Source organism: Macrosteles quadrilineatus, unplaced genomic scaffold (assembly GCF_028750875.1).
Source record: "Macrosteles quadrilineatus isolate MER2022 unplaced genomic scaffold, UCM_ALF_1.0 Scaffold_21__1_contigs__length_2333173, whole genome shotgun sequence".
NCBI classification, from domain to species: domain Eukaryota; kingdom Metazoa; phylum Arthropoda; class Insecta; order Hemiptera; family Cicadellidae; genus Macrosteles; species Macrosteles quadrilineatus.
In genome coordinates, this window is record NW_026542614.1 from 184,045 (window position 1) to 198,976 (window position 14,932).

Genomic DNA, 14,932 nt, shown 5'->3' on the forward strand with positions numbered 1-14,932 from the left:
CTTCGCCAACCTCACGGACCATAGGAAAGTCAGCGATCTAAAACTGTGAGTCCGACTTCGACGGAGACCATGAGACCAGTGGAGAATGGTGGAAGTACCATGCCGTCCGCCCAGTCGTTGCGCAGCATTCACATCTCAAAGTCCTGGATAACTCAACAAACTCTGGGTCCACAAATTGTCGAGTTAGAAAGGTTTTACTGTAGATAACATAAATGAATATAATGTATGTAACAAAAGATTTTACTTAATATAGTTGAATCTAAGGAATTTTCACAATTTCGGAATCTTTACAATCATGTAAAAATAATATATATTCTCTGTAAAAAATTTATTCAAGACTTTTTTGTGGCAAAAAAAAACACAAAAAACAGGATCATCAAAAAGGTGCCCATGATAATAACTATATAAATGGCTACATGATACAATATTTAGTGAGGAAGAAGGTTGCCCATTCTTTAGTTTTGTTACTTATTATATTTAAGCAATATTTGGCATGTAATGAAGTGATTCACCATTGCCCCTACACCATTAGTTTTGACATAAGTTTGAATTGATCATTTTTCAGTTTTTTACTAAGAATGAGAGATGAGAACAAAATAAAAACAGGATAAATAAAACACCAACTGACAGCCTTACTTAAAGATCTTCCTTTATTAGGTGTTTGTACGGCTCCTTTCAAAGCATAATAGAAGCCATATAGTTACAATAATATCAAAGATACTATGAAATAGACTTATATAATAATAAACATATCTCGAGTATTCTAAATTAAGGTAATTTGAACAAAATTACAGTCATATTTTAAAACAATTGCATACAAGGAATGGTTGATATGGTTTGTGTTAAAATGCCATCCAATTAGAAGAAATTTTGCCAGCGCAACTAAACAATAAATACACGTCTCAGTCTGTTTCGGGACAGGGTACACAGAACCTTTCGATACACACTTAACCGAAATGGATAAAACTGTAGATGTACACATACAACTAGCTAAGCTAACCTACTCAAACAAGCTTGTCATGGAAACAGAACTTTTATATACTATATAAACATCTGAACGCTCCGAGAGCAGCTTAAACAATTAGAAGGGAAGAAAGTATGTATAAAAGAAAGCAGGAGACCGGAGAATGAGTCCGATCGGTCCCGACACCACCTACCTGTGAGCAGACCGTTTTGCTTTGAGCTTACCGTTTAGATATAAAACATCTTACCGTCTACATTTACTACTAAACTCGGTTTCCTAGTGGTCAGCTCCCTGGAAACCGGTTTAACATTTATAAATTCCTGAATCCGATACTGCGTTAAATAATAATAATTTGTATGTACAAATAGGTACAAAAAATGACCGCGTTCGGGAGTTGGCCAATAGAAAAGCAGTTACTATAGTTAAAAACGATACATAGAAAATACATTAATCCGATGGAATGAAGTTAAATTAACGGATATTTTAAGTTACAGTTGGTGGAATAAAAAAGATCTTCTCTCTTTAAATACACACTAACATAACGGTCACAACAAGTCCTATATATTAAATGCATAATAGAAAAAATAAAAATGACCTTAAAAAGCTATACACTAATTGTTCGTGGGTGGGTCGGGGATTTCTGGGCTCTTGGTTCACTTGTCTTCTTTCTCCTTTTTTATCTCTTTGTCCTTGTTCTCGTCTGTTTCTTTGTCCTTTTCATTTTCCTTTTCAATCTCCTTCTCAGACTGAAAACAGAGTAAAACATTATTTTAGGCAGACACTAGCTGTGTGCCCGTTCTACGCACGGGGATCTTATCATAGTCAGTTAAAACCTTCTTATATAAAGCACAGCAGTTGGTTTGCATACTTTCAGATATGCTGACAAAACTATTCCTTCGCAAATACAGTATCTGACAGTTTCAAGCCAAAACTAATGCTTCGCAATTAAATGTCACCCGGATCTTGTTGGTCCATATGTTATATCCAATGATTAAACTAAATAAACGGTATCAGCATTCTGACACATACTTTCTCCCATAAGTTTGTCAACAACCTTTATCATGTGTAAGCGGTGAGAGTAAATATGCGGAAATGGGATTTGTACAATTTTGTTCAGAATTTAAAGGACTATAACATAATGGTTAAAAGTATTTAAGGTACTACCTCAACCTCTTAATTTAACACTTTATTCGGGTTGACATTTTCATTATCAAGGGGCTCTTGTCCTTTCCGTGAAACATTGAGAAACAAGGACATTAATGCGTTACCATCATACATACACACAAAAATACCGAACTTAATTAGGGAATCTGCTACGCTTTAAGCATAAAAAGGTACATATAAAATTAGTACTTGAAATCTTTGTTAATGCCATAAAATTTGATCATAACAATTTATATTTGCTTGGACCGGAGATGACTCGAAATTCTGTCGAAATGCTATCTGAATCGGTTTGCTATATGAAATGAAGTACAGTAGGCCTTCTATAGACGATTTAGATTGGTAATTTATAATAAAAATTACCAAAATACGCCACGAACTATTGATACATAAACAACGTTTAAAGTGTTTGAACAATTCATAATGGTTTGCTGAATAAATGTTTTACTAAAATGCGTTATAGTTTTCTTAGCATAACATTTTGGAATCCAGACAGAAAAAGCTAAAATTATACAGTTAAGACATCAATTAAATTGAATAGGCCTACGCCTGTAATAAATAAGGTGCAACACCAACGATAACTAATTTGTAAATTACTGTGATGTGTTGGTACGTAAAAATGATTCTTGCTGCTACTAAAGGTTAAAAGGAAAAGAACCAGTACCGTACCAAAAACCAACGTTTACAGTTAAGAACTGTAGTACAGCCGACCAATTATATGCGTTAATCAAGGTTATTGATCTCTTGGTTTTGGATTTTCTCGTAAAAAGTTATCGGCAATCAAAGTTATTTCCCATTAATTGCTTTATTTGTACACAACTCTTAATGTAAACTTATCGGTGTCAGTTTGAAAAAAAAACCTTATACAACATAACTTTCTGTTATTTAATAGATTACGTATTCTCTAAACAATGGTTGCTGGTATATATATTAACATTATAAGGAAATGTGACAAAAATAACACAACGTTGGGTTTTTGGACGTTTATAATTTTATTTCTTAAGTACCTAGGTAGGCCGTGTATTCTATGGAAAAGTACCGGTATCAAGGATCGTTGTCGAAAGGGTTGTTATAAATAATTGGGTAAGCATACGTACCACACGTACCCAAGAGAAGGGCTGTGGGCCTATTGGCTGTATGGTCCAGCGATTGCATCACACGGTGAGTAGGAACTATTGACTTTATATAGTCAATGGTAGGAACAGAAAGTGACACATTGGAAAATCGAGTTCAGCATCATCCGTAAACCTCTGTTACAATCACCTACTGCAGTTGTAATTTTTTGCTTTACACTTTACACAACCGCCATTGAAGAGCCGTCAATGAGTGGAACATTGTTTCTAAGCTATTGGCGACGGTCATTAGTAATTTAAGTTTCCCAGCCATATACAACACTGATTCAATCTTGATTCAATGTCTTCTTTCTGGTTATCAAAACTCCAAAACAATTTTATACACATATTTCTGGTTCCTGGCCTGGATGATGCCTAGTTATTTAATTTACGGTTACACTATATTATTCCACTTGCGGTTAATTAAATCCTTTATGTAATAAAAAAGTTTTTAATCTCACTTGGATGGGATTTGCCTTCAAAAACGTGATCGGAAATGGTTGTGGTGTTTGTAAACAACATTTGTAAACATTTCAGTGACAGCTAGAAAAAATAATCTTGATCCGAACAGCTGTTCGTTGTTTCATAGATGATTATGTGATACAAATTGGAAGAAAATTTGACAAAAATCGCACAAAACTGCATTTTTGAACGGCCGTAATTTTAATTACAAAGTAGTGAGACCATATTTTAATGGCTAAAGACACTCTCGCCAATTCAGTGAATACATTAAAATGACTTGGGTCTTGATAGGTACTCTCGTTTTCCTGGAGAAGATTGCGTAAAATGCCATCTTGAGTGTGTCAGACAGACAGACAGACAGACAGAAATTTAGATGAGACTTGTTTCGGCTTCTTTAATGTATAAAACGTAAAAATAACCTAAAACTGAATGATTCTGAGCAATGTACAGACAAAACTCTAATTTTATTTATATAGATGATACATTTAATTGACATTTAACATTCTAAGGTTTAAACTAAACCTTGATAAGTAAATGTTTATTTTTAGATCCAGGACCTTAAGACACATTACTTCTCAACAAAAAATGGCTTTGATTACAAGTTCTGTGAATGAGAAATGATATTCTAATTTTTTGTTAAGTGTGCAAGTGTGCAGTTGTTTCATGTGCCTTCTCAACACAAATACTGTTAAGACTATGATATTAAGACTGCAGCGTAGGTGCTACACAAGCCAGTTTTCTCACCTTCTCATTTTCCTTGTCCTTATCATCTCCATCTTTCTCCGCCTTCTTCTCTTCATCCTTTCCCTTGTCCTTTTCCTTATCCTTCTCCTCTGGGGGAGGTTTGGGAAGGTGAGAGTTTAGGTCCAGCGTGGTGCAGATATCCTCCCAGTCGGGGAAGCACCTACAAAACAAATTATTGAGATTCGTGTTGTGTAACATAAAAAAGTAGAAATACGAAAACAGGTTGAACCTTGCATCATTTTAGATAATTTAACTTATAGAGCTGTAAGACTCATCAAGCCATGTTTACACAAAGCCAGTTGTGTAACTTTTCTCAACAAAAGACGTTAAAAATGAGTAAGTTATCATCCAACCCTTTACAATTAGTTGATAACATAACCAATAAAAATTGAGTAATTTCTTCTTCATGCCATTAAACAGTATCCGAACAAAGGATTAGATTAGATTTGTAAGACTCCGACACACCAGTGAGTACGCCTGTTACGTGACAGTTGAAGTGTCTACTCACTTGTCCTTCATCCTGTTGACCAGTCCCACCAGGTTGGCGCAAGACTCCTGCATGTAGTCTTGGAGAGGGAATGACACTTCCTTGTCAACGAAGTAGATCTGCGCCAGGTTAGCGAACGCAACTACGTCCAGCTGTGAACAAAGACTATGAGTGAAAACTTCATCTTCACACAACAATATAAGATGCTTTGACAGTGTATTACGCCTCAAGGACGGGAAGTAGGCTTGACAGTTTAGACTTCATGGGAGTACCATTAAAACCTTCCCGAGCAAGACTGAATTTTAATTTTTCTTCATAAAAAGGAGACTTTTGAAACATTCTTTCCAATCCTTGTGAAAATGTAATGTGCTTAACCATCAACAGTTACTAAAACAAACAAAAAACACCCACAAAACTTGCCATAAAGATTTTGACAAAGATAACAACAAATAAATCAAAATATATTATTTATATAAATACTAAAATAAAAAAATTTGATTAATCACTACACGTTTATTTAATTAATTTATTTCCTAATTATTACCCCTTGATTCAAAATAGTTTGTAACTAATTAATAATATAAAACCCATCCAATGTCTAAGTAAAAACATAATCTTAGGGCTACATTGAAACCAACAACGTTTTGGGCTACGAGCAGTGTTGAGCCTGTAATGAGTCAAGTTTGAGACTAATGTAATTTAAGACTAACATTAGCCACAGTGTATACACCTCTAGAGATGAGTTATGACTCATAACTCACAACTCGTGAGACAATTGTGTCTGATGGCAGTGATAAATGGCATAGGTAATCAACAGTGGACACAATGGTACAGTCTCAATTATCCAGACACAATAATTATTATCAACCTAATAAATTTCAAGTTGCAGTACATTGAAAACTCCTGGAAAACCCTGAATGAACTGTGAATAAGTTATACTAAATCCTATTAAGACCCTTATGAGACTGAGTTAGGTTGGATGACATAAAAGTTCGGATAACTAAACATGTACAATTCTGAAGAAAAATGTGTTATTTGGAGTACACAGTAAAATTATTTAAAAATCTTAGCTGTATAGATACTTCATTATGCAATGGTTTCTTATCAATATACTGTGCTCTAGTAACGATGAAAGTAAACAAGTGATTGCGTACTCATTATACCTGCACCAATCAACTGTACTGTTACTCTGAGCGGCGGAAAATCCAGGGCAGGCTAAAACTATATAGGCCTATTTTAATTTAACTCATTTTTTACACACACAATCAAATTTCACCCTAGATAAACTCTACATAAATACATACCGTTGTTGGTTCATCCCCGAAGAAGAAAGGTTTGTCTGCTAATAGATCTGAGAGAACTTTGAGATCCTGCTTTCCAAATTCTACAATTTCTTCTGGTTTGTGCACACCGATGCCTTGCGCTTTGACTTTTTTCAGTCCCTGAAATCCAGATAATGGTTAGTTTTTACGTAACACTTTACTAAAATACTAATTTTCTACATTTAAAAAAGTAAAAGAGAAACAAATTAAGAGCTCAAATGATTCCACAGACAACAAAACTGAACTGTTTCAAACTGCAAACTTAATTCAAACTTAACATAAATTCAACTCATACAGGTCTATTGACTGCATATTAAGTTAGTGCAGATTTTCAATTAACATTTGCAGATTGCTGAGATATTTCATTGAAATGATAACAACAAAAACACACATAGCAAATTAAAATACAACTGTACTACACTACAGAGAAGTAATACACAGAGGATACAAGCTTATGGGACAACCTTGCGCTTTTAGCCCTGGTATAGTGGGTCAGCATGTACTTGTACCGAGCAAGGAAGAGCCTGAACTGCAAAATGGCGATGGACATAGCATTTTTGTACAGCAGTTGTAGCGCACAGGGTCTTCCCCTACAATGCTCGTAGTATGTGATGGTGAGGGAGGAAAGGAGATCGGAAGGGGATGACGAATAGAATTTGCTCTACACACCAGCGACTGGTGCTAGACACCACCATTGAATGTATCCTCTGTATCTTACTACTCTGTGACTACACTACAATCTACGGCACAGGATTTCAGTCTACAATTCTAACACAACAACCAGAAAAGATCAAGAAAAAAAGGTTGGCAAAGCGTTCAAATTATAAAGCGAAATAAGGAGGAAAAATAACATACGTACATCATCGCATACCTTTCTGCCGTAACTGAATTTGAAAAAGAAATTTAAGATTCCATTTGGTATCCTGGTGCCGAGAGCGTGCTGCAAGTTGACTTTGTATCCCTTGATGATGTTGTCTGCTTGCTTCGTCCTCCACCACATCACGACCCTGCGACAACAAACAGCTGTAATGGTGGCCGAGCTCGGCTACAATATATCATCTAGTTACACATAGCTAATAGACTGTATACAACAATGCTTTGTTGATATTTCTTTACTTCACTAATTACATTTAACTTATTTCTTGTCTAGAAAAAGTTAAGGTTATTCTTGTATGAAGGTACTAAAATTGTTGCAAGAATTTATCAGCTGATCTTAGTGAAAATCGTCGTTTTCCTTTTATCAAAACATGATTTTGCCTTTCCTAAATCAATCTTCCTTTCCCAAACAAAACTTTATCTTTCCCAAACAATCCTTTTCCTTGCCCCCCCCCCAAAAAAAAAAAAAAAAAAAAAAACCTTACAGTTTAGCTCAACAAGAGGAGCTGGGCTACTGCTACTGTATGTATTCTTTTATTACAGAAAATATCTGACAGCGTACTACTAAACAAACTGTTAAAGTATAATATTAAAACTTCAATAAAATATAAAAAGATAATCATTAGCCAATGGAATAATGCTCGATTGATTAAAACTAAGAAGTTTTGTGTGAATATTAGCATTGTGATGAAAAGTATCCTTCACTACTTGTCACTCAAGTCCCATGCTAGGTTTGCCTCACTCTTAAACCACCACCATCTTGCCCGGATATGTGTCACTTTCAGGACTATAGTAGTGAAATATACTATTTATTCCTAACTATCAGTTATAACATCTTGGCAATTTTTTAGTCGGCATGTTGTATTTCTTGAATTAAAATAAACGAATCACTAAAATCCATCAATGTAAAATATTGAATTTTACAAAATCAGATGTATATAGATTGTCTATAGGATTGCAAGGAATTGGTTTTGGGATGTTTGGTTGCTTTGAAACTTTATAATGGCTTTTTTTTAAGAAAAGTCAATGTTAGCTTTCAAATTGATTTGTTTTACCGTTTTGGATAACGCTGGTGCCGAGTTTCACAGTGTTTAACTCACCAGAACAAGTGGTTTTCAATCATGGAGATCATTGCGTGTGAGATGTTCTTCTGGTTGTTGTCCAGAGTGATGTCCAGGTCCTTGGTGAACTGTTGACTCAACTCCTTGATGATCACACTGCTGTCAGCGATCTCCTCTCCGTTGATCTCCACAAACGGCAGCTGTCCTTTCTTTGAGCGGTATTTCATCTTGTGGTCTACATTCTGCAAAACACAAAATAAACCGTCTTAGTGATGTCATTCGATGAATGTCTTAACAATTTGACATTCAACACTGGATAAATTGAAAATTTGCCATCTTTAATTTGTATGAACTTGGTGTTCTGATACATTGGTAAGAAGATTTCTTGAAGTCCAAAAGTTGATAAAAATGACACTTAAGGTTTATTTGATAAATTTTCTGGATGAAATTTTCTAAAGAGCATTAAAATAAATAAGCGTAACAGAAAATTTTGATTTTCCTTGATGACCCAATATTTTAATTACTCTTTAATTTCCTGGTCCACACATTGATGTATACAGTAATAGCCTGTTAAACATCCTTGATGTATCAGGAAATTTAATCGGATTGAATTAAAGCTCAAGTTAAGTCAAAACTATTTTAAAAAACAGGTTATAATTAGTAATTTTAGCAGGACTAAACATAAAATTTTATAAAACAGAGTAATCTTCAATGCCATGGTGGAAGGAAAAAACATAGGTGTGATATTCCCGTCATATCCTTACGTCACTCGGGAAGATAACCTGATTGTAACTGTCAAATTAGTATATGTATTTGTTTTGATTTGGTTGTTATTGTTTTTATAATGTGTGTTTTTATAAAAAAACAATAACAATCAAATCAAAATAAATACATATTAATTTGACAGTTGCAATCAGATGATCTTTTGTTTGTAATCCAAGTGACGTCAGAATATGACGGGAATATCACACCTATGTTTTTTCCTTCCACCATGCTTCAATGCGCAAAACAATTAGAAAATTATAAATTTTTTTAACTGATAAAATGTTAAAAAGTTTTTTACTTGGTTCAAAGTGTTATTGTATCCAAAATATAAAGCCTACCAAATGGAAAATTTTATGTTGCATTCGACACAAAGAAAATTTGAAATAGGTCAGTTTACAGCAAGTAAGCCCTAAATAAAATCCCTGTAAGATAAACTAATTAAAGGGACTCAACAAACTAGTCCAGGGAGCAACTAAGGGATAATTAATTCCATCATTTGGCAGAGTCCACTAGTTGCAACTTGTTATCTAACTTCATAGACAAATCCTAACTGGCAATTTGTCATCTAACATTCTACTCCATGTTTGACCTAGTGACATTTATGCCTTTACTAGATTAATACAGATTAACATTTTTTACCCAATTACCTAAACTGTATTTATTAGAGCTTGACGAATTTGATTTTGCAAATGCAACTAGTGATATGCATGCAAATCGGTAATAATGCTTGTTCAGTCCATCATGTCTATATAGTCTAACTAGGCCTAGTTATATACTTACTGTATATAGATAGCTCAGTCTAGTCTATGCACAACCACGGCTAATTAACCACTGAGATCCATATTTCTATTTCTAGGATATTTTAAATTTTAATTTGTTATTACATTTACACATTTTTCACGCCTTCCTATTCTATATCTTCCCATCCTTGAACACATTTTTCACAGAGGATACTGATAATGCTTTTATTAGGGAAACAAATGATAACCGATTGAATAAATTCATAAACTGATTGAATTGATTAATATAAGTTTAACATGTAGAAACAGTCGTAGTTTGTTTATGAACATATTTTAATCAAATTTAGTAAATTTTTTTATTATATCCTATATTATAAAAATTGTACTAAAAATAGCAGCGAACCTAAGTACTCTTTATATCCAATACCATTTAAATAGGGAATAAATATGACATTTTAAGGAGATATTTTCGTAACAATAAAATCAGATAAAATTAAAATTCGCAGGTTTGCTTTGGCAGGGGTTATTCTTACAAGGCAAATCCGAAGAACATATCACAAGATGGCTAGCAGTACATTTGTTTGCATCTGCCTACAGATATACAACTTCAGCTCATTGCACGGGTCGGGGCGTGCTGCCGTGTACAGTATTGATCTGTCTGTAGACTGTGACTGTAGACCGGCGAGCGAGACTACATTGTTGCTGCACGCAGCCAGGACCACACTACTGCACTACATTGACTGTTGTCACGACACCACCACACGACCATTCCACTAATTGAAATACCTTTCCATTTCAACTATCCAAACGGTCGACGATAGGCTAAATCTGCAGTTTTTTATGAGTGAAAAAATTACAAAAAATGATAATCAAGGCGGTTGTAGGTTGCCCCTCTAGGGGTTTAGATTACTAAATTTCGATAGTCCCGTTTTCAATCGCATTTAGTTAACTGTTTGTTGGTAATTGAAGTGAAAAATGAATTTACGAGTACATTATAAATAATTATTAAGTTAAATTAAATTCAATACGGTATATTTTCTTTTTGTATAAAATATTGAAGAAGAAAATGTATATCTGGAAAGTATAATAGGCTATATATTATAAAAAAAACTTCACAATCAACATTTATTTAGGCACCTCGAAGTTTAAAACCAATAGCGAGCTACCCAACAAATGAGATAAATATTTATATTGTTAGATTTCGAGAAATATTCTTATACAAATCCAACATGTGAATTTTGGTATTTCTGCCCCAAAAATAACGTGTACATCGTCCAGAATAATTGCCTTAAAAAATACACTCGGTCAAATGTCAACTCTTCAACAAAACATCCGTCATTTAACCCTCTTTCCCACCAATGCAAAGCTAATTCATAGACCACCATAAGTATACAATTACACCCACTTGCTTCAATTGGGGGCTGAATAGAAAATATCAAATGTAACCCTGACGGTACAGTGCTGGGAAGGTCAATTGCCTGCCCGCAGCTCCAAATTGGAACCATTATTGGGGGGAGGGGGTTACTGGATACCGAAACCCCTCCAGGGGATGACCTACTACAGTACCTACCCGGGTATCCGCTTGCATAAGTCAATAGCTTCGCTTCCTGGAGACAACTAATAGTCTCCACTATCTGGAGAAACGATTTATAAGCTTCATGTAGATAACACTTGGTTGTTACAAATTGCAAGAGTGCATAATCGTCAACATAGACAAAATGTAGTACAATTCATTTACAAGAAGCAGAATACAAAGTTGAGTCTTCTAACGTTCATTTCTGTACATACGAGTGTTTGCAGAACTGAGGTAATGACGAATGACATTGACAAATTACCAAGTAACGACAATCGTCAGTCACAACACCTCACCCTTGCAACGGTTATTTACTCATTACTTTCACTCAACTATCCAACTACTGCATTACATACACTCCCACAATCTCTAAAAACGTTTGAAAGCGTTTAGAGGTCTAAACATAAATCCAAAGAAAACCCACGCTGAATATCTCTAACCTACAATTTGAATGAATCTGGCGAACAAAAATAGGGAAATAAGAACTAACAACAAAATGAATAAAATGGAGATTTAGATTAATAGGGGAGTAGGCAGTGTTCTTTACAAATTCGCAATTCAATAAATTAATATACTGGTGATTTACATGAGAGAAAGACTAAATGGTTTCTCGAATCTTAAGTTAAAGATGGAATAAGCTGGACAATTTCTCGAACCCATCATTTAATAATTCCCTACGCAACATGGACGTATATACAGTAGATACGCTTCCCCTCGGGAGTTGCAGCATCTCTAGATGAATAGAGTTCGCCTGACAATCAAAAGGTCACAGGTTCCATCCTGAAAATAGTCAGTAGCTTTTTAATGGTTCAAAAATGGACCCAGCTGTCCCTGATCAGTATTGGGCTTTAAATAAATAAAGCTACAAAGATCTAACTCAATTCTACAATACAACCATCCTTCACTCACATTTGTGTTCAAATACGCACCAAAGTGGCGTCCCCATCTCAATTAATTGATTATTGACGCAAAAATCTACAAGTTAATATAATTAATCACTTGGAGAAGCGCATAAGGGATAGCCGTCCGCATGATCCGAAGATTAAATATTCCAAATTTGTAACAACTTGCAAGTTTCACAATCTAAGATTATTTTTAGCCTCTTGAAGACTTCAGCAAGAGCTATATCTGTGTGTATGTACTATGTACATTACACCCTAGGCACAGCTGCTGCACCCTCAGCTGTCTGCCATCTGTTCCCCCCTCCACCCAGGACACGTCACCGAACACCCAATTATTCTATTGTCCTGCGCCACTCTTCTGGTTGCCTTATCACACCATTAGTGCAACACGCACTGCCTCCGTTACTTACTTAATGAATACTGTACATTTTGATTCAGTTAGCTAAAAGTTTTAAACACTAGTTAGTAAGTGGATTCTGAGTACATTTGCCAATTACAGAAATTTATCTTGTACCAAAGTACAGTGTAGGTAGTGATTTTCATATTTGCGTCCCGAATCGATCGTGTCCTATCAACTACGCCCGTTCAAAAATATTCGCAGAAAAAATGTCTGTTGTATTTTGTAATCGAATCGAAAAAAATATGAAACTACCCCTTGGCTTGGTATATAATCAGACTGATAAATATTCTATTATAGAAAGATAATATTTAAAACTCAACTTTAAAAATTGAAACGTTCATAAACTATATAACCCCCAAGACTAACACCAACAATCTTCAAAACAAATTTTTTTAAGTAGTTGAACCATTTATAAAGTATTTACACATGTAAATATCAGTTACGCACTTGGGCGGCGGACCGAAAACTACAAGATGATCAAAGAACTGTATAATTGCGCTAAACGGGCGCAAAAAAGTGATTTGCACACGCCCAGGAGGTCTAGAGTCCCACACTCGCGTAAACACTATAAAAACACACACATGCCTAGTTACTCCTTATGGCGAGCAGCTCCAGATAAATCCGTTCCTTGGACAAATATAGCCGCAACATATGTGTACAGAGACAAAAACTCGCGGTGTCATGAGAAAATCTAGCGCTGCAAGCTATCATCGGGAGTCCCCTTTTAGGATATTTGGAGCTGCAAAAACGCTGACTGGTAAATATTTGCCTGGCCCAACCCACGACGTGTGTATCTTCCCCGGGACTGTATCATTAGTTATGGGGGAGTCACTGCAGAAAAAGCTACTTGCAGCTAATGTTGATATAGCAACTCGTGGACGGAACCCACATTTGAGTACAAGATCAGCATAGGATGAGTGATATCTTTAGTCATATTTGTTCTGTATAAATTCTATAGGTAATAAACTATTTTAGAGTACAGGTAAGCCATGTAAATATACAGAAAGGTGCAAAATTCAGTATAAATTGTAGGTAATGACTACCGTTCTACGTTAATTTTTAGATAGCAGTATAAGGAAGAAGTTAGCTCTTTTTGCATTGCCATTGACTAAGGAAACAAAGGCATTGCTTACCATCATCTGTTTAATGAAACGACATTTGAGACTACTTCCTTCATTTCCTCGTAGGACACTTCGGTACACAGCTTTCAAAAATAATTCACTGAAATAAGTACTTTTGTAAACGTACTCAACATGAAATTACGTATAAGTATCTTTTATGCGAAATAAGGAATTTTACAAAAGATAACAAATGGAGACTTGCCGTTATTGTAGACAGAAATAAGAATAGTTCCAGTACAAAATGCACCAGAATACCTAGGTACGCTGAGGCGTTGAAACGTGCAAGATCACAGCCAGACAGGATAACCGATAGGTTTAATGAGAAGCTCGATCGGCGGAATTACAAACATAATGGCGTCATTACACTCGACAAGTAATGAAATAATCGCTCAACTCGACCGTGCATTTGCATTTCCATGAATATCTAATACTCTGAGATGAAACCGCTTTGTCAAACGAATCGCAATTCTCTTCCAGATCATTCGGCGAACCGTGGCTTACTTCTAAAATACTGTATAATGTCATTCAGAAGTCGTTTAGTACATGTCCGAGTTCGCCAGAATCCATGAAATTTGTAAAAAAATAACTAAAAAATATCTTTACAATGGAAAAAAAACGTTATCTAATTACATTTTTTGTTTTTTAAACATACCCTACTTCAAAGCATGGTTTAGTTATCTATTTGCCAATATTTCTAATTTTGAAATATGTGTTTATATATACAAAACTATTGTTTAAAAAAGTCATTTCACAAAATTAGCAATATTATCGTTATTTCAATATAACATTTCCGCCATTTGTAAATTACAGAAGAAAAACAATCGTGTTGGCCTAAACCCCATAATGCATAGTCTACTTAAATTTCATTTATACCGGTACAATATAACATATTTATGAAATTAAAAATTAGTTTTGGTCAAATGGTGGATGTATAACTATCTAGAAACTTCCAAAGCGTTTTAAATAATATTCGAATTGAATTTCACCCCTACAATGTCCCACAATCGATAGAGAGCTGCGAGAATGATTCATGCTGAAGCAATGGGTGGAAAGTGCAGAGGCTTTCATTATTTAGTTACATGCGACACAAATGTAAGTTACATGCAATCCAGTCGCACTAATGTTATTGCTCCACGCCATTAACTGTGACTGCCGATTGCTACTGTAATTCTACCTTTAGTGCATTTACCGAACGGTTTATTAGTTGATTTTTCCTGTTTGACACTCACAAGATCCCATCTA

The 14,932-nt window shown here is 35.0% G+C and overlaps 1 protein-coding gene across 2 annotated transcripts in view; it reads right to left on the reverse strand.

Moving 5' to 3' along the window:
• Window positions 1-624: 624 nt before the first annotated feature.
• LOC129005462 (failed axon connections-like) overlaps window positions 625-14,932 on the reverse strand; it is a 63,920-nt gene continuing 49,612 nt past the window's right edge. The window contains exons 2-7 of one of the 2 annotated variants that reach the window (XM_054434353.1): window positions 8,229-8,431; window positions 7,124-7,259; window positions 6,235-6,372; window positions 4,952-5,082; window positions 4,444-4,603; window positions 625-1,710 (exon numbers count right to left, since the gene is read on the reverse strand). In XM_054434353.1, coding sequence (XP_054290328.1) covers window positions 1,618-1,710; window positions 4,444-4,603; window positions 4,952-5,082; window positions 6,235-6,372; window positions 7,124-7,259; window positions 8,229-8,431 — 861 coding nt within the window. In that variant the 3' untranslated portion in view covers window positions 625-1,617. Of the gene's footprint in view, window positions 1,711-4,443; window positions 4,604-4,951; window positions 5,083-6,234; window positions 6,373-7,111; window positions 7,260-8,228; window positions 8,432-14,932 lie in introns of both variants that reach the window. The other variant, XM_054434352.1, reaches the window with a different exon arrangement.